Here is an 18,142-nt window from a genome sequence, read left to right as displayed (position 1 = left end):
AAGGTGTCTGCACGTCCAGAAAATGGGTCTGTGAAGCATTCCTGTGCTCTCAGAAGTCAGTAGCATGCTGCCATTAAACTACCTGACCCCTTGGGTTTGTGAAACTGTGGAGGTTCTGCTGTATTTCACTCATTTTAGTGTCATCTGTCTCAGTCCCTGTTTCTCCTACTGGCTTCAGGCTTGTGCAGAGGAACTCTGTGCCTCACATGGATAGAAGGGTGGAAAAAAAAACCCTTTAATAGCAGAAGTGTCCCAAGAGCTGGATATTGGCATTCTGGATTTTCAGGTTACTGCTCACACTATGGGGCATGTATCTTAGATTCCCAGTGCTTCCAGTTTGGTTTGTGGTTATTAATCCTTAAGTGTTGTTTTTCAGCTTGACAAGAGCACAGTTCTTCTCCACTTGCATTCACTGTGGGATAAAGTGGTTTGTTCTAACTACAACACCCCTTACTCACACTTGTAAACATAAAGGAAATTTTGCAGGGGTTTAAAATGATAGTATGGCTTTCCAGACCTCTTCAAGTCTGAGTTTGTCAGTATTATCAGGCAGAATATTCATGCTCTGTATTTCCAAAAAAGAGCACATTCAGGAGATGTATAAATTCCACAACTTTAATTAGTTTGACTACTTTTGAAAATGCTGCTGAAAGTTGAGCCCCTGAACCTTCTCACATTGCTCTAGGGTAGAAGAAAGTGTAAATAAATGCTTGATTAGTCTAGCATATATCTATGTATAAACATACTGTATGGCTCCAGGTTAAAAAGAATGTCACCAAGTTATTTTTTCCTTTAAATTTCAGTAAAGTGATTTTTCCTGACAACTTCTTGGAGTCCTCTTGGCTGTGCTTCTAATTATCAATATCCTTGTTCTTGCAAATACAAGAATCTAGAGTCCCTAGGAGACAGAGGTGAGCTCCTTGATGTGGTTTTAAGCCAAAATTGAAAGTTCCTTACCTAGTAAGTTGTGATTATGATGGTTGTTCAGTCAGAAAGGTGTCTGGGTGTTCTAGGAGTCCTAGGAAAAAGCATGTGTTTTCCTCAAACCATTTTGCAATTTCTGTACAAGAAGCAGATCAATACTGACAAACTAACTGGAGAGCAGAAGAGGAGAAAATCTGGTGAGTAACTGTGGAGTTGGTTGTAGCAGCCTGAAAATTGCCAGGTGCTCTTTCTCTTGAGGTGATGAAGCTACATAGGAGGACAGAAATATGAACCACACTCTCTCTTGTCCTTCCCTTCAGTTAGGAAAGCCCTGCTTCCTATTTTCATCTTTTGTTTGACTCTTGGAGAAAGCATAATTAATTACCAGACCAGCTCTCTGCCCCAGGGAAGGAAATATTCCTCGTTTTGAGGCTGCAACAATCTCCTCTTGTTCTGCTTTTCTCAAAGGGAAGGCATTTTCCCCATGTTTTGGTTTTAAGCTGCAGAATGACCACATGAAATTACATTCAGAGTGGAAACTGCCTCTTCCTTATTAGTGGCTAAAGGTTATGGGTCACAGGCAGTTAATGGGTTGTAGAGGAAAGCTTATTTGTGCAGGGATTCAGAAGAAGAATCTGTTCAGTGTCACATCCCTGACATGATGAAGTCTTCATGGCTGGGACAGAACTGCTCACAGTTCCCATGGAAGAACCTCAGTAACACTTTAATCACTGGGGGGTTGTGCATTGCAGACTCCTGTTATTAAATGTCTTGTACATACATCTCCAGGAGGGTTTTCATTAACACTGCTGGGTTATTTTTCTTACCTGAAGTGTGCTTCTCACACACACTTAAAGAGCTTGGAGATGATGGAAAATGTTTGCTTCTTGCACTTGCTGTTGGAGTAGTAGACAGTACATGCAGGTGTTTCTGGTTTGGCTTAATCTCTAAACAGAAAAGAGCAGTTTGAGGTCCAAGGCAACTTGTACTGAATTGAGTTGAAATTACATTTTTTTGGATAGGTAAAATTGCCTACAGGGAGCTTTTTATAGGAAAATGGGGGATTAAACTTTTATTTATCCCTTTTTCTCTCGTTCTCCCTCCTCTGCTCCCTTGATTAAGGTATGTCAATCAAGCTGCTCTGAATCACTTTTTAATTTTGGAGTTTTGGAGCAAGTTAACACTTACTTTCAAAGGGACTCTGTCAGCTTGAATGCACTTGAGATTAGCTAAATCCACAGCACTGGAAATTGTGAAACTGCTGAGAACTGAGTTGTATATCCTGGCCAAAATGTTATTTCCTTGTGTTTGCTGTGGGCTTTATACATTTGAGACTCTATTTACATGCTCACCATGAAGTTAGGAGGTTTTCACATAAAGATCAGGCACCTCAGTCTGTGGCAGGCACGTGTACCTTGCAGACAGAACAAAGAGGAGAAGATGCATCAGAACATTCCTATTTTCTGTTAGGTTTATTTTCTAGGAGATGAAAAAGTTAAGTTCCTACAGATGGCCTATTGTGAGGAATCTCTATATGGATACGTTACACATGCACTGAATTACACCTTTAAAAAATAATCTGTTTGATTTAATCTTGCATCATACACTGTTTTAGTTTAATTCTATTTTCTAGGGAGAGCAGATGAGTCAGTTCTGTCAGTTCTTAGTTAAACTTTAGTGTTGTATCTGAACAGAGAGACAGACTGTTAACTGTAACCAGTGTTTCCATTTCATGGAAATATCTACTAATAAAGAGTTCTGCAAAAATGCACAGATTCTTTTGATTTTATAATATCTCTCACTTTTTTTCTCTTTTTTTTCTCTTTTTTTCTCTTTTTTTTCTCTTTTTTTTCTCTTTTTTTTCTCTTTTTTTCTCTTTTTTTTCTCTTTTTTTTCTCTTTTTTTTCTCTTTTTTTTTTTTTTTTTTTTTTTTTTTTTTTTATTTTTTTTTATTTTTATTTTTTTTAATTTTTTTTATTATTATATATTTGTTTTGGCCTCTTCTGCTAGAGGTCCCAAATAGTATTTTGCAGATGGATGTGTTTTGGGGTTTTTTTTTTTTTTTGCACTGCTGGCTTCCTTTGCATCCAGAAACACTTTCCCACCTCATAGATTTTAACCCTAAGGGTTCTAAATTGTAGTAGATTCCAGTATTGGTTCTATTGCTGCTGTGAGAGAATCCCTGCAGGAGCAGGGGAGGGAAAAAAAGGGGAAAGGAGTGAAAAAAAAAACCGTGAAGGGTGCAGCATGAAGCAACAAGAAGGGGGTTGAGGGGCAGGTTTTGGGTTTGAGGGGTAGATTTTGGGTTTGAGGGGCAGGTTTTGGGTTTGATGCCCAGATCTCGGGTTTAATACCCAGACCTTGGCCTCTTTTTACCTTTCTGTTGCTTCTGCCTTCACCTTCCCTCCGAGAAAGCAAACAAACCGGGGGGGCTTCATCACAGCCCCGGGGGGAAACGCCTCGCCCCTTCCCCTACCCGGGTCCCCTCAGAGAGCCGTGAGGAAGAGGCGGGTCCCCCCCTCACACCCCCGGGCTTGTGGGGGGCGATTGCCGAGACCCCGCGGCTGCTGCTCCCCTCAGCCTGCTCGGAGGCGGCCCCGGGTCCCTCCCGCCCCTCATCCCACGTCCCGCCCCGCATATCCCGCCCCTCATCCCGCATATCCCGCCCCTCGCTCCGCCCCGCTGGCAGCGGCGGGTGACTAATGTCTGTCATATGACTGTGACACCGAATGGAGTCGGGCGGGCAGAACTAACCGCGGCCAAGGGACGGGGCTGCGCGGAGCCCAACGCCTCAGCGGCGACGGCGGCAGCGTCGTCGTCGTCCCAAGATGCCGCCCACCCTCTTCCAGAAGCTCTTCAACAAAAAGCACGGGCTCATCTCTCCGGCCAGGGACGCCAGGGACGATTGTGTCTTCAGGTAAGCGCCACGGGGCCGCTCTCCTCCCCTCACCCAAACTTCGCCGCCGAGTTCCCTGCAACCCGCTCTGCCCCGGCCGAGAAGGCTGGGGGGGGGGTGCGCAGCCTCCTTCCTCCTCAGCCTCCTTCCTCCTCAGACGCCGGGGTCCCTCCCGAGCCCCGCGGTCTCTGAGGTGCCCCGGCCCGGGCCCCTCAAGGCGGGCGCTGGGCAAGAGTTCCCCCCCCCCCCCTACTCCCCGGGGCCGCCACGTTGGGGCCGCCGCGCTGCCTCCCCTCACGGCTGCTTCTCCCCAGGGCCGGGTCGTGGCTGCTTCCCCTCAGGGCGGGCCCCTCACAGCCCCTCCGCCGCCTTCTTGTCGGCTTCTCTGGGTGGCGATCGGCGGCGGCTCCTTCTCCCCCCTTCGGAGCGGCTGAGGGGCCCCGGGCCCCCTCTGTGGGGATGCTGAGGAGGAGGAGGTGGGGGGTGAGGGGGGGAAGGCTCCATTGCCGCTTGAGGCGGGCAAGGCGGCCGAGGATCTCCGAGGAGAAACGTGGAGAAAAAAAAAAAAAAGAGAAGAAAACGTGAAGTTTTGGTTGTCGCCCAGAGAGGTGTTGGGTTTTCTCGCGAAATTTGTCACGCTCGAAACCGCAGCAGAGCTGGATCCACCGAGGGGTGCCGAGCAGGAGGCGGGGGGAAGCACTTCTCGGCGGGGCTGTGGTGGTGGCTTTGGGTCGGGTCATGGTGCGGTTTCCCTCAGAGGTTCTGCGCCGGGGCCTAGGAGGCACCCGGGGCCTCCTCGGGTGTTGAGCTCGCTTGGGAACAGGTAGTTTGTTTGTGGTTGTAGTGATGGTGTTGGGAAGGGCTGTCTGTGGTCCCAGTCCCGGTGGTGTGGGGAGATGCCCTGCGAAATCATTTTGGAGCGAGGAGGTTGTGACTGGGATGCGGATCCAAAGCGCTTCATTCGCAGGAGTTGCGCGCTCCTTGAAACACTTGTAACCGTGTGGTGGTGGTGGTGAAGCTCTCCTCCCATCTGCTGCCTGTAAATTTATTGCCTACAAATGATCAGCCCTTTGGGTCGCTTGGTAAAGAGAGCTCTTTGACTGATGGGCTTGGTGTCATGTGGTGGGATGTTCCTGCAGTGAGGCAGCTGAGGTGGTTAATAGTTTATCTGCAGCAATTTAAGGATCACGGGGCTCACAGAGGATTGATGGGGTTGTTTGTGTCCTTAGAGAGCCGGGACAGACTCCTGGACACTACCTGAAATCCAAGGCTTTAAAGCACTCACCTTTTCAAAACACTGCTCACAGCTTCTCACATGCTTCTCTGCTGTTTTCTGCAACCTTTCTCATAAAGGTTTCCCTTCATGAGAAAGAAAACATCCTAATGATGTTTTGTGTCATCTTATTTTCTAAATCGCCTTGGTCCTGGGGTCAGCCCCCCCTGGGTGGGGAAGGGGCACTGGGGTCACACTCTGTGCTCTTCCTTCCCCTCCTCAGTTTTTTTTAGTGCTATTTCACTTTGTGATGGTGAACTGACAACGTTTGCAGAGTGTTTTTGGGGGACCCACGGGTATGAAATAGCAGGAGGAGGCTGATGGACCTTCTGAATAAGGCTCTGGGAGGTGGGAGACTCAGCCCTTGCTCTGGGGAGCAAAGTATTATGTTTTGAAGACTGATGCAGATGCCCTCTAGAAATGCTGCCTGGTGTCTGCTCTCATTTTGCACATGGGTTTAAGTCTTTAGTCCTCACTTTGTTTGGTCTTACCAGTTATTGGTAAAACTTCTGGATACTACACAAAAATACAGACCATTACTTATTACATCTGAGTCTTTAGAGACTGGAAACAAGAACAGTCTAAAAATCTCTTGAAAACAGCAGCTTCACCAGTTCTAGTGGGGCAAGGTTGTGTTTCTGGATTGATGTATTTATTAACTGGTTCTATTCTAAAAGCCAGAACACTTTCCAAATATTCTGAGTGCTCTTATTTCTGCCTATCTTCACCTTGAATGTTTGATCCTCTTTCTGAGGAGACTCAGTAGAACAGCCATAAGAAATAAATTCTCTTAGCATATTTTGTGAACAATATGTACTTGGAGAGAGAAGCCCAACTGCTCTAGCAGTGAGATCAGGATAGCAGAAGGTTCAAGGATGATTCTGATGCTCATTCTTTCTTTGACTATGAATATGTTGTGCATTTCTCTCAGGCTTACTATGAAAATTTACCAGGATGTGACATAAATTCTACTGAATCTGAACTTTCTCTTTTTCAAGAATAATATTAACGCTTTCCAGGGACGGTTTATTTTATTTAGTTGCTTCTTAGCTTGTTTTGGTTTTGTTGGTCTGTTTTTTTTTTCACCTGCCCAGAATCCTCCTGTGCTGTGGGTGTGTGAAATTTTAAGACCCAGGGTCTAGCCAAACTGGGTAACATCCTTTAGGTTTTACTGGCACTGGAGAGATAACAGTTCTAGTGATGTGACTAGCAAATTAACAACTGCAAAGTGCTTGCTGATGTGAGAGTTTGCCTCTTTAAAACCAATATAATACATAACCAGTTTATTTTACAGAAGAAGCTTTTGGGAAATCACAGTAGGTCCACTACATATTTAGTATTTTAGCTCTTAAGTAGTTGGCAGGCTTGGCCCTTAGACTGAAATCTCTCAGTGCAACTTGACAACATTCACGTGATGAGCAAGAATATTTAAAATTCTAGTGGTAAAATCTGTTTTCAAGAAGCACAGCTACACCTGCAAGTCTTCTGGGGAAGAGACAAACCCTTGATTTCCAAGGTGTAGAGTACCTGCTGCCTCCTGCAAATAATACTCACGTGAGTGGATTTTCCCTGGGGGTAACTTTCACTATAAATAGGAACTCCTGGGCATATTGTAGCATCTGGCACTGGTGGCTGCTGGTGACAGGAGAGCTTAGCCCAGGCTCTTAGAGTTATTAGGAATATGGGATTTCAGAGATGTTGTTTTCTATAATTTTAGAATGGAACTATTCCTGTTGTAAAAATACACAGAGCTGTTCACATGAGTCCTGTGCTGTACATGCCTGAAATGTTTATACACTTTTAAATAGCAGTTCAATAAACCCTTGTCCAGAATTTTCTGATCAATTTCCCCAATAAAATGGAAACAATCTTATAAAAACTTCCTTAAACTAAGCAGCAGCAGCAGCCACACATTGCCACTAAATTACTGGATGGCTGCTCAAAGTATTCCCCTGCACATTTACATTGCTGACTGCCCCAGGTACTGATTTTGAGCCACAATTTCTTTTCTGGTTTTCTGGGGGGCTGCTTCAGTGCTCTGGAGAAGAGGGAGCTGCTGAACCATTGGCAACTCAGCCAGCTTTTTGTTCTTCAAAATGGGCTCAGCAGAACGAGCCCAAAGCTCAGTAAATCACTGAGACTCTTCCAGCTTTCTGTCTTTGTTGTTAAGATCTGTGAGCAGTGTTGCCAAGGGTAAATACAGCTGTAAGGACTGCAGGGGAGTGTGTGGTGTGAAATAGGAACTGGGTTTGGAGCACTAACAACCTGTTGCAGTGGGAGGGGGGGTCCCTTAATACTGAATTCTGGGGCTGGTACATTTTGGGGTTGTGTGGAGGAGGGAAACTCAATGTTTCTTTCCATCTTCTCTGTGAAGTTCAAGCACTTCCCTTGTGTCTCTAGACATCCTTCCCACCAAAGCAGGGGAGAGAGAGGTTATTAATCAGGAGTTCTTTTTACATTGCAGCTCTAGAAGTTTCAGTGTCTCTGTTTCTTTTTGAATCTAGGGAGCTCTAAAGAACCATCTCACCCCGAGGGGCATTCCACCCATGTTTGCAGACGCTGCTTTGCTCTTGTTAAAGCACCTGTTGTAGAGGTACAGCTGGGTGGTAATTGTTCAAGCTTGAAAAGAACCCCTTCCAGTTTCGAGTCTCACAAACGGTGTGGAGTATCTTTGGGCACATTCTGCCTTCAGGGCTTTGCTTTGCTTATCTGGGTATTTCAGAGGACAAGCACAGTTTTCCAAGTGGGAAAGTACAAGAAGAAAATAACTCGAAATGTTCTTTTCTTTATTTATGGAGAAGGCCATTTTTGGTCAGCCTGGAAACCTTCTTTCTTGGGGGTCTTTCTGTAGGATCTGCTGCTCCTTTGAGTCGTTTGCCAGGTTCCTGGGATATGAAAGGCCTAAGGCTGGCTGCAAAGTAGCATTTCCTGAGATCTGTCTAGGCAAGTATCCCCCCCATCAGCCCAGACTATTTTCTGTTCTCCGTGGCACTGACTTTAAATGGTATCCTGAGATTTGTTTCCTTTCACATAATTTTTGGCAGCTGGATTCATCAAGGGAATTGCAATAAACCCAGAGCTGGAAATGGGTAACATGATACAAAGATGCTTTGTGAGCCAGCTCTTCTGCAGAGCTATTGTTCTTGCACAGTAAAAATGCTATATGCTTTTGTTTCCTAATAATTGCTTCTTCAACCAGCAGCTAATTTCTTGAAACGAACTGAGAGGGCTTTGGAGGCATCTCAGGCTGTGGAGCTTGGGACTTTTTACAGTGGAGGCTGGAGCAGGGTGAAGGAGAAACAGGAAATTTGCCTTCACATGGATTTTCCAGTCAAAGTTTTACCCACAGAACTTCTTGGAAAGCTTTCCCATTATTTCTGAAGGTGGCTACACCGGTGACCTAAGTGATGTGGTATTGTTGCAGGGTTGTGGTGTGTGTGTTCCTCCTGTCTCAGAGCAGAGGTGACCACCAAACACTGTGTTGCTTTCTGTGTTTAAGGTATTCACCAGCTGTTCAGAGCATTGTCTGGGGGCTGTAGGATCATCAGCTCTGAGGTTTGAGAGAGAGCTTGAACAACTCAACTGCAAAACACCATCACAGTTTTTCTTAACATTCCACAGCAAACAGGGTATCCCACTCCACTCAGGCAAAGGCTTTTTGGGTGACAGCAGCACAGCCTGGCTGAGCCCAGGGAAGAAAACCTCTTCCCAAGCCCTGTGAGGAGCAGAAGTGGTGAATTTGTGATCCTAACAGTGTTGCAGGAGGCTTCCTGAAGCTGTTCCTCAAGAGCACCCTCAGTGCCTCACGCTGGTCTGGCCCAAGTCTGCTGTTAATGAAATAATGTGGTTTGGGATTTGGTCACTTCTGGACTTCTGCAAGTCTTTCACCAAGAGTTGTAACACTCCTGGCATTTCACCACCTCAAAGCCTATCTTCAGAAAGAGCTTCATTTTGTAATAGCTCCAACTTCTCATCTTTTCCAGTTATCTGATGAATTTAAAAAGCTTTTGTCCCATCATTTTTTAAGACTGTTCAAATGAACATCTGAAATGTTCCCATTTTTTTTTTATTACCCTCATTTCTACTCTTTAATGTCCCTTAAATTTTGGGTTTTGTAAGAAAAAAAAATATTAATCTCTTCTGTAGCATCTCTGGATGAGGTTTGAGCTTTTTGGCTGTATTTGGTAGCTTGAGTGTAGCAAGTTTTAATAAATATTTCACTTTGATTTATGCACCATGTTCTCTATCTCTGTGATGACTTTGGCTTCTAGTTTGAAATACATTGCTGTTTTCTGAAGTACTTCTTTTTGCCAAATTCTGTTTTGCATTTCCTGCCATCTGAGCTTTTATGTACCTCCCAGTGCTTTAACTCAGCTTTCACCTTGGCAAGAGAGACATCCAAATTAATAGGTTCCAGTAAGCATCTCTGGAGCACAGAAAGACTTTTGAGAGTTTTGGCTGCAAGGGGCACTCTCCAAGCCCTCCTTGACACCTTCCCCAGGTGGGCATGTGTTGCTGCTGAAGGATCCAGCATGTCCTTGGAAGTGTAAATCTCTCTGGGTAGGGCAGCTCTGCAAGGTGAACCTTTGCAGTGCCTGAAGGAGCTGCAGATCAGAGGGTTGGTGGTCCAGCCACTGATTATTTACTTGCATCATCATCAGATCCAAAGGAATCAACTTGGGTCAGTACCCCTGTCGTGATAGGTACATGTGAACACAGTGAATGATTTGAAAACTGTTGTGGTGCCTACTTGGAAATTTTTCCTTTGACCTGGTAGGAATGCATCCTGCCCAGCTTCAGCTTCTTCCATAGTCTGTGGAACAGGGAGCACAAACAGTGGAGTGAAAGAGCCCTCTGCTCTTTTTTTTTTTTTTCTTTTTTTCCCTTTGCTCTTTCAGAAGGAGGTAAAGACACACATGTGAAGGGTATGACTTCTATACTAGCATCTCCTCTGGTGGTTGGGATCTTGCTGTGTCTTGAGAACTTGACAGCACAAGGCTGGGCTGCCCTTGGTGGACATCACGAGGTTGGTGCTCAGCATCCTCCCAGCCTGCAGCATCGCTTCCTCCCCCTGGGGTGGCACGGGGTGTCTAAGCATGGCCTGTGGTCTCTTGCCTCATTAAGCTGCCCTTGGAACACTCACTTTCTTGGTTCCCCTTCCAGCTTTTCAGCTCCTTCCTCTCAGCAGAAATCTTTTTGAGAAGAGGCTGGAGAGAGTGAATCACATGGTGGCTTCTTAGCAGTGGGATCACCGCCGGTAAGGCCTTCAGGCCACAGGACTAGTTTGGATCTTGCCAGCTAGTCAGGTGAATCCTTTGATTTCACTTTGAGTTTCTCTTGGATTTCCCATGGGATGTGCCAGACAAGTGAGAGTGGCAATTTTCCCTCTGGAAGGCAGGGATGTCTGTGTGCTGTCCTCTTGACCCAAATAAGCTGAGAGAGCCCCTGTTCCCCTGCTTGTTCTGCTGAGACAGGCCCATCGTCTCTGCTGTGGGACAAAGAGTATGCTGACTTCTTGCTGTGATTTCTCTGGGTCTGAAAATGTAGATGGAGGTATTTGCAAGAGCAAAAATGCTTCTTTATACTTGAGTTACACTGGGAAGTGTTGTAAGAGGGTGTTTCAGTTTTCCCCCTCCATCTCTAGCTGAGGTCATGGGGACGTGAAGATGTGCCAAGAGCGTGGGGTGCCCGTCGGTCCACTGCAAGGTCTATTCTGTTCTGAAATAGTTCTACCACATGTTCTGTAGTGACTGAAGGTGTGCTTACACATCTTGTGCTGTAAACCTTGCTCTCTTGGGTTGATGAGCTCCTCTGGCTGACTGATGCTTTGATTGTCTTTGTGTTTCCAAGGGGGTTTCTCCTTTGCTGCGTGTGCACTTCTGAGTTAGGGTATGCTCGTGGTGACAGCCTGGATGAATTCAGGCTCCTGTTCTGGAATGAACTGGTCTTAGTGTGACTTGGAGCTTGAAGGCTGTGTTGTAATTTTGGCTGAGCACTGGAGGTGACCACTTCAGCAGTGTGTTTTGTTTTACGAGTGGAAAGTAACGCACATGGTGGTTTTATGCTCAGAGGCTGCATTCCCTCCTGTTGCTACATCTGGAGCAGAATGTCTGCAGGATCACATGTTTCTGAGTAACCAGAGGAAAAATGCAGAGCTCAGTTGCACCAGCAAATCTCAGTGTGGTTGTTCTGAGCTTCCAGAACTGGCAGAGAGCAAAATGTGTCTCTGGGGACTTGGAAAGTTTTGCATTTGTGGTATTGATAGAGAACTTTAATCTACAAAATACCTGCTGGAGGGAAAACAAACAAACAAAAACCTATGCCCATTAAAAACAGGAAGTAGTTTTAGTCATCTGTAAATGACTTGCTAATGCCCCAGCTACTCCACCTTCCACTGAGTAGTGGCAGAATTCATGGATGGGAAATGTTCCTTTGAAAAACTCATTTGCACAAAATACACATGTGATTCTGCTGCACCTAAGGAATGTGGCCATAACAATTACATACAAAAGGGGCAGTCCTCTGCAGGATTCATCACTTATTTCTAAAAATTCTTGCCTGACTGTGTTCTGCTGGGTAGAAGTGTGCAGAGTTATTGTGCAGCCTTTGTATCAAAAAAGATTTATTTATTTTTACAGCAAGGCTGTTGCTTGGTGTTTTCAACCGAAGCTTTTAACTGAGGTAATTCTGCACCTTTGCCTAAGAAGTAGAATCTTTTTCTTCTCTGAAACCCATGGCTTCTGTTGATACTGTTATTCAGAATACAAAACACTACAGAGAAACTTGTTCAAACATGTGAATTGCAGCACGAAATACTCCACAGACTAAATACAGATTATTCACAGTGCGTGCAGCCAGGGGTACAGCACATTTGCACAGTTTTCTGTCTTTTCTGAAGAAGTAATTACGTAGCCCTTATCATGTGGTTAAACTTTTGGACTCAAGCAGATGGATTACTTAAGCTCTTTATTTTCAACACTTCCTGATGTGTTTGGGATAGTAATCTAGGTACCTTCCAACTGTTTTTATCTATTATTTACCTTAAAAACTGTGGCTTTGAAGGAAGCCCCCATGTTGTAGAGGTGAAGGACTCTTTGCAGCAGTGCCAGTGTCACTCAGGAGCAAGAAGCTCCCAACACCACTCTGATCATCTGCAGACCTGGGAGGCAGCCTTTGCTGGAAGCTGGGATCTTGGAGCATGGAGATGGTCCATCACACACCCCTGATACTGTTCTGTTCCTCCAGGATGTTTCCACAAGATCCTCAGCAGTGATTTTGGCCTCAAAATGAGTAAAAACCAATCATATTTTGTTTACTACAGGGCCTGCCCGTGCCCTGCATGGTGATGGTATTTGATACTCTTCCAGCTCTGCCTTTGCCTCGTTAGCAGTGTCTTCAAATGTCTCTGCCTTGCTCCAGCCAAAATGTCAGCAAAACATAAAGCTTCTAACAGCACCACAAACCCTCTACCCTTTCAGTTTGAGTGATATACAACTGGAAAGAAACAGGAGCCAAATTGCATTTCTCTGCCATCTGTTTTAGTTGATAAATGAAGAAACTTCGAGTCGAGTTCAGCCCTGACTTAAGGTTCTGGCATTGTGCCTGTTGAAGCCAGAGCAGTATCTTCCTCCCAGTTCCTGTGTCATTTTCCACGTGAAGGGAGAGAAAGTGCCTTGTTTGTTTAAACATTGCCCAGAGAAGCAGCTGCTTTGCCCTCCAGTCTTTTTTTTTTCTTTATTTGAACCTTAGTACCTATGGAAATGGTGGCTCATGCTGTGCAGTGCTGGGTCTCATGCTCTCCTCTTAATAGTTTCTAAACTTTTGGCTTGGCTTCAGTCATGTGTGGTGGGGAATGTGAGATGTCCAAGTGAGCTGAATTTCTGTAGCTTCAGTGAAAATCCTCCTCGTGATGTTGGGTGCCTCCTGCTGAAGCTCTGACTTGGCTACACCTCCTTGTGTTGCTCTTCCCAGTGGGCATATCAGAAGAGACATGGGGACAGCCAGAGGATGGGAATCTTGGGAAAAGCCAGGAGAGATGTGGCTTCATAGTTTGCTCAGGGTACAGCTAGAGTGTGACCACAAGAAAGGTCAGTCCTGGGCTACAGTGAATACCAGAAGATCAAAATCTCCATCTGCAGAATTATTCTGTTTCCCAGCTAGTACTAAAATACACATCGTCTGCTACATGCCCACGTTTCCCTTGCCTCCTGTTACCCTTCCACAGCTCTGTCTTAAGTAAAAAAAAAAAAAAAAAAGCTTCCAAAGGCAGCATCAGCAGTTTGTTTGCCTCATTTGGGGGTAATTATGAAAGAGGAGGGTAGGTCAGAAGGAAGCACGTGCGAGCAGTTAGTGGAGAAATGAACTCTCAAACAGGAATGGGATTGATTCTTGTCCAGTTTTTTGTGCCTCCCCCCCTCCAAAGGCCACTCAGAGAGTTGACTCGATAACTTGTTTACTCCTTTTGGTGGAACTTGATACCAGAAATTGGTAGAAAAATGGTGTTAGTTCAGGTGCTAATGAAAAATAGAGGCAGGTGATAAGCTGTGTGTGCAGGGAACAGAGGCTGCAAAACATGGGGTGAGCTTGTTCTCCTTCTCAGGAGCTTGTTCTGGTTGAATGACATTATCTGAACATCTGAGAAGCTGTTAAGGAAGATGTCTGCCAGAATTTGCTTGTTCCTGCAGGAAAAATAACAGTATTACCCACAAAGAGAGAGTTCAAAGCTTGAAATGTTACAGCAGAGAACTGCCTTGCAGTGCTGTGTTTCTATTTCGAGGCAGCCCAAACTCTGACATACAACTTAAGTAGTCAGACAGAAAAAAGGTGGTTAGGTTTTTGGGTTTTTTTTCAGTACTTAAACATATTCCAGCTGCTTTGACTTACTGGAAATTACTTTGTTAGTAGAAAAGGAAATTGTTCTACTGATAGTATGGAGGGTCAGAAGCTGTGAAAATGAGCATATTTCTTTCTTAACATGTATTCTCTAGTTTTGAGAGATGCTGATCATGAACTTATGAGCCCTTTTTTTCCAAAAGAGAACTAAAAAGTGTAGCATTAAAAAAATAAAGCAACTTAAAGTAATTTTTGTAAGACTGTAACAGAACTGTATCTTTGTACAAACATCAATGTTTATCAGACTTTCAGATAAGCAAAAATATCACTTTGGTGTAAGACTGATTTAATTTATTTGCTTTAAATTTTAGTGGTTTTTTTTTTTTGTAGTATCTTGTGTGGAGTTACCTTCAAGTACACGATTCTGGTTAGTCTGAAAGGATCAGTTTAAAATGTGTCATCAGATTTTGAATTGAAGAGTGCTCACGGAAGTGCTGGAGAGCTCATGTGTTGTGTGAGACTTCTGTTCATATTGGGATCAAAAAGTAAGATACTGGGTATTAAGCTTTCTGGTTGGTTGGTCTTTGGGTTTGGATTTTTGTGTTTGGTGGGGTTGTTTTTTTTCTTTTCATTTAAAGACTGGTCTTTCCTGTTAGTAGCCAACAACACTCAAGATGTTGTTTCTCCACAACACCACACAAGATGAGGTAAAGTTCACTAATGGCAATTGTTATCATCTGTATGGATCAAGAAAAGAGAGGAAAACCATGTACAGGGAACAGGGAGTATGCCAAGAGTTCATTTCTATAGAAAATCTGAAATAATCAGAGAAACTTAGGACTTTTTGCATCTTTGTAAAAGTGCAGAGCATCCTCAGCAGAATTCAGTGGGGTTTGAAGGCTTTCAGTGCTGCAGCCTTGAGCTTTGCTGAACAATATTTGTGCTGCAAGAAAAGAGATCTTATGAGCAAAACAGACCCTGCTCTCAGATCCTTGACTTGTATATCTGTGTATTTCTTTATACACATACATTTTTCTTTCCAAATATCCCCAGGTGCCTTCGTTTAGTGTCATGGCTTGGAGTGTGTGTGCTGCAGTATAAGGGGACAATGATTTATTTTTCCAAAACAGAATTAAAAAGTGCTGTTCCCCACTTAGTTTTGTCCTTTCTGCCTCTCTTTTCTGCAGTTTTCCCCTGGGTGCTGCACCATCCCCTCCTCCTCCTGCCACAAGCAGTAGGGTGCATCCTGTTTGGGGTTACTGCTGTGTCACTTCAAGTGACATGTGCCAGCATGAGAAGGGGAAAGGGAAATGAAGAAGCCAAGTGAGCTATTAGTTTGCCAACAGCTCCTTAAAAAAAAAAATAAATCCAACAAAACAACCCAGTCCCAAACGTCCTGGTGGCATTGACAGTGATTGCTGTCCAGCACATGAGCCTTTTTTTTCCTGTTGATGCAGCAGAATAAATAACTTCATGGGGTGCTGTTACTGGTTCCCAGCAGGATGCTGCAGCACTGGTCTGCTTGGAGGCTTCTTACAGACTGAATAAGGAGGAAGAAAGATGAGGCAAGCAAATGCTTTTGGAGGAGGAAGCAAAGCTGAGTCTGCCACTCAATCAGAATGAGAGGAAACAATAATTGGGTTTTTTTTTTGTTCATGTAAAGCTGTGGGACATAAACTCCAGAAGAAGCAGGAGGTGGTGCTGAGCTGATCAGCTGGTCAGAAACAACTTGGGCTGCTGCAAGCCCAGGAGGGACATTTTAGGAGACCCCTGGGAGGGTCTGCAACTACATTCTCAGCAGATCCCTTGCCACCACCAAAAAGGGTTTTATTGGACATAGTCTAAATACATCTATCTTGATGCAGAACAACCTCTCCCAGTGGAAAAATGTAGGTTTTATCAAGTGTGGCTGTTGATTCTGGGAGGCAGAGCTGGTTTGGGGTGTATGTTCCTGCTCAGTCCCGTGATAAGGGAGGTGTGTGTTGGGAGGGAGTTTCAGTGCTGATACCCAGGGAGGCCATGCTGAGGTGAACTTGCAATTTCTTTATCACAGACCAAGCTTTGAGCAGTAAGAAAAGCTATGGGGACACAGAGAGGCTGTTTGCAGCTGATGCTCAGAGTTTGCTTGTATCTGTCTCATGGAGTTCTGAGTACAACTGGACCAGTTCAGCTGTTTTGCAGTGGAAAACCCCTCTGGATGGGTAGCTGTGGTTGGAAAGCTTGTTTTGTTCAATCATCACAGAACAATGGCCAGCCCTCCACGGTATTTTTAATTCCTGCCATTCTTAAAAACCCAAGACTGGGAGCATGTAGTGAGACTTCCAGAATGGAAGGGGACATGACAAAATCTGAGAGTCCAGGGTTCAGGGTGGCAGTGAGCAGAGCACTCACTCTGTTGCAAACCCAGTGGAGTACTTTGGTAAGATGCTTTGGAGATTGAGCAACTCCTGTAAAATCAGAGGGACCACTGGCTGGCTGCTAAAAGCATGTTTTTTGGGTAGGCAGGACCTCACAGGTTTGGTGCATTTGTTTGTGTGGTGCCAAGGTGCTCCATTATTCTGGCAGGGTGTGTGTTTTTCCTGAATCAAGGTGTATGTCCCTGTGGCTTGCTCAAGCCTCTGGTTTTGATTTGTCCTCATGTCCTTAGGAGTTACATAAAAGTGAAGTCAAGCAATGTCTTTTAGTGTCTGCTCTATATAGATCTACCTGAAATAGTTTCAGGTCACCTTTGCATGCTTAATTTGGAAAACAAGTGAGCAGCATGACTCTTGCCTTGGAGAATTGAGCAGCCTGGGCTCCTCACAGTAGTCTTGGGGCTCTTGCAGTATCTCTGCAAATCAAGATCTCATCCCTGCCACAAAGTAAATAGGGGCCCGTTCAACTTGTAGAGCCAGTAAGGGAGGGATGTTCAGTCCATGGGTTGGAGCCAAGTTAGAAAAGTCTTCCCTCCTGAAAAGCAGTTGTAGGAGAGATCCAATCCACCTACATATTCATTTATGTTATTTGGCAGCTCTGTGAAAGTGTTCTTCCTAATTGCTGTTGGTTCAGTGCCTGGCAGTAGGCTTCCAGTGCAGTGAACAACCAGGTTGGGAGTGCTGAGGGTTAAGTAAGGGGACACAAAAGCTGTGCAGAAAGGTTGCAGAGTTGGGCCAGTCCTGTGAAGGTGGTGGAGGATGCTCAGCTGGCCAGGGACAGCCCCAGGGGTGTCAGTCAGCTGTTGGTTCATGGGCAGCACCTCTCATGAGCACTGCAGGGGTCTGGCTATGGACAGGCCATGCTGGGGTTTCATTCTGTGGGTATTAATTTGGTGCATTTGTTCCTGAAGTCCTCATCTGGCTTTAGTTTCCAGTTGTTCCTGGGTAACAGATGGAGTTTTGGTGAAATCTCAGGGGGTAATAAGACTGAGTCAGCACTCTGCTTAAGCCATGTGCTTTACTGTAAGTATCTAAGAAGTTGCATTGCTCCCAGTGAACCTGCTCATGTGCTTAGCATTAGGCATGTGTTTTAAATAAGTTGCTGATCCAGAGTCTAATTTATTTTATTGGTTTTTTTTTTTCCCTCTGGAGTAAAATCCATGCAAATGAGAAGGGGCAAACTGCAAGCACACAATGCTTCAAATGCTGCAAATCAAAAGTTCCAGGCAATATTCTTTGGGGGGGAAAAAAAGCTTTTGGTATTTAATGTGTTTTAGTGACACTCTGAGCTTAAACGTCACCTTTGTTGGAAAGTTTCTCATTGTCTGTTAATTTCTGTTAATTTTATCTGACTTTCTTGATGAATGACCTGGTAACATAGCAAGGCAGAGTTCAGCACAGTCCTCTGGACATCAGGCTTTAGACTGACAGCAGCATTTTGGGATTATCCCTACGTCAAACCCCGGGTGAACTGAGTACATAGAAATAATTGTCTGCCAGTTTTTCCTGTTTGAGATGCACACAGTTTGTGACATTGGTTTACCATGTGCTGAAATTCTGAAATTTGGATATTTTTAAAAAGCCAGTTGCTATGGCAACCAGACCCCATAACAGAAAAGCTTTTTGGTTATCAGGCAGCTGAGAAATTCAGTTGACAAGCAGGAATAAAGCCATAGCAAAATGGATTGCATTCTTTTTTTTTTCCCCCTTTTTTTTTCCTTTTTTTTTCCCTTTTTTCCACCTTTTTTTCCTTTTTCTTTTTTTTTCCTTTTTTTTTCCTTTTTTTCCCTTTTTTCCTCTTTT

At 44.6% G+C, this 18,142-nt stretch overlaps 1 protein-coding gene and 1 long non-coding RNA gene across 4 annotated transcripts in view; one reads left to right on the top strand and one right to left on the bottom strand.

Moving 5' to 3' along the window:
• Positions 1-959: 959 nt before the first annotated feature.
• LOC115599079 lies at positions 960-3,463 on the bottom strand. Its single transcript, XR_003988133.1, has 4 exons — positions 3,301-3,463; positions 2,277-2,338; positions 1,752-1,871; positions 960-1,018 (listed from the first exon to the last, which is right to left on the bottom strand). It is a non-coding gene; the product is annotated as an uncharacterized LOC115599079 (long non-coding RNA).
• Positions 3,464-3,645: 182 nt separating this feature from the next.
• FNIP1 (folliculin interacting protein 1) overlaps positions 3,646-18,142 on the top strand; it is a 64,747-nt gene continuing 50,250 nt past the window's right edge. For 2 of the 3 annotated variants that reach the window (XM_030459354.1, XM_030459355.1), the window contains exon 1: positions 3,655-3,841. In XM_030459354.1, the coding sequence (XP_030315214.1) occupies positions 3,753-3,841 (89 nt within the window). In that variant the 5' untranslated portion in view covers positions 3,655-3,752. Of the gene's footprint in view, positions 3,842-18,142 lie in introns of all 3 variants that reach the window. The other variant, XM_030459352.1, reaches the window with a different exon arrangement.

The sequence above is a fragment of the Calypte anna genome, chromosome 13 (assembly GCF_003957555.1).
Source record: "Calypte anna isolate BGI_N300 chromosome 13, bCalAnn1_v1.p, whole genome shotgun sequence".
Taxonomy (NCBI): Eukaryota; Metazoa; Chordata; class Aves; order Apodiformes; family Trochilidae; genus Calypte; species Calypte anna.
Note: the sequence above shows the minus strand (reverse complement) of the source record. Positions and strands in the feature narration are given on the sequence as shown.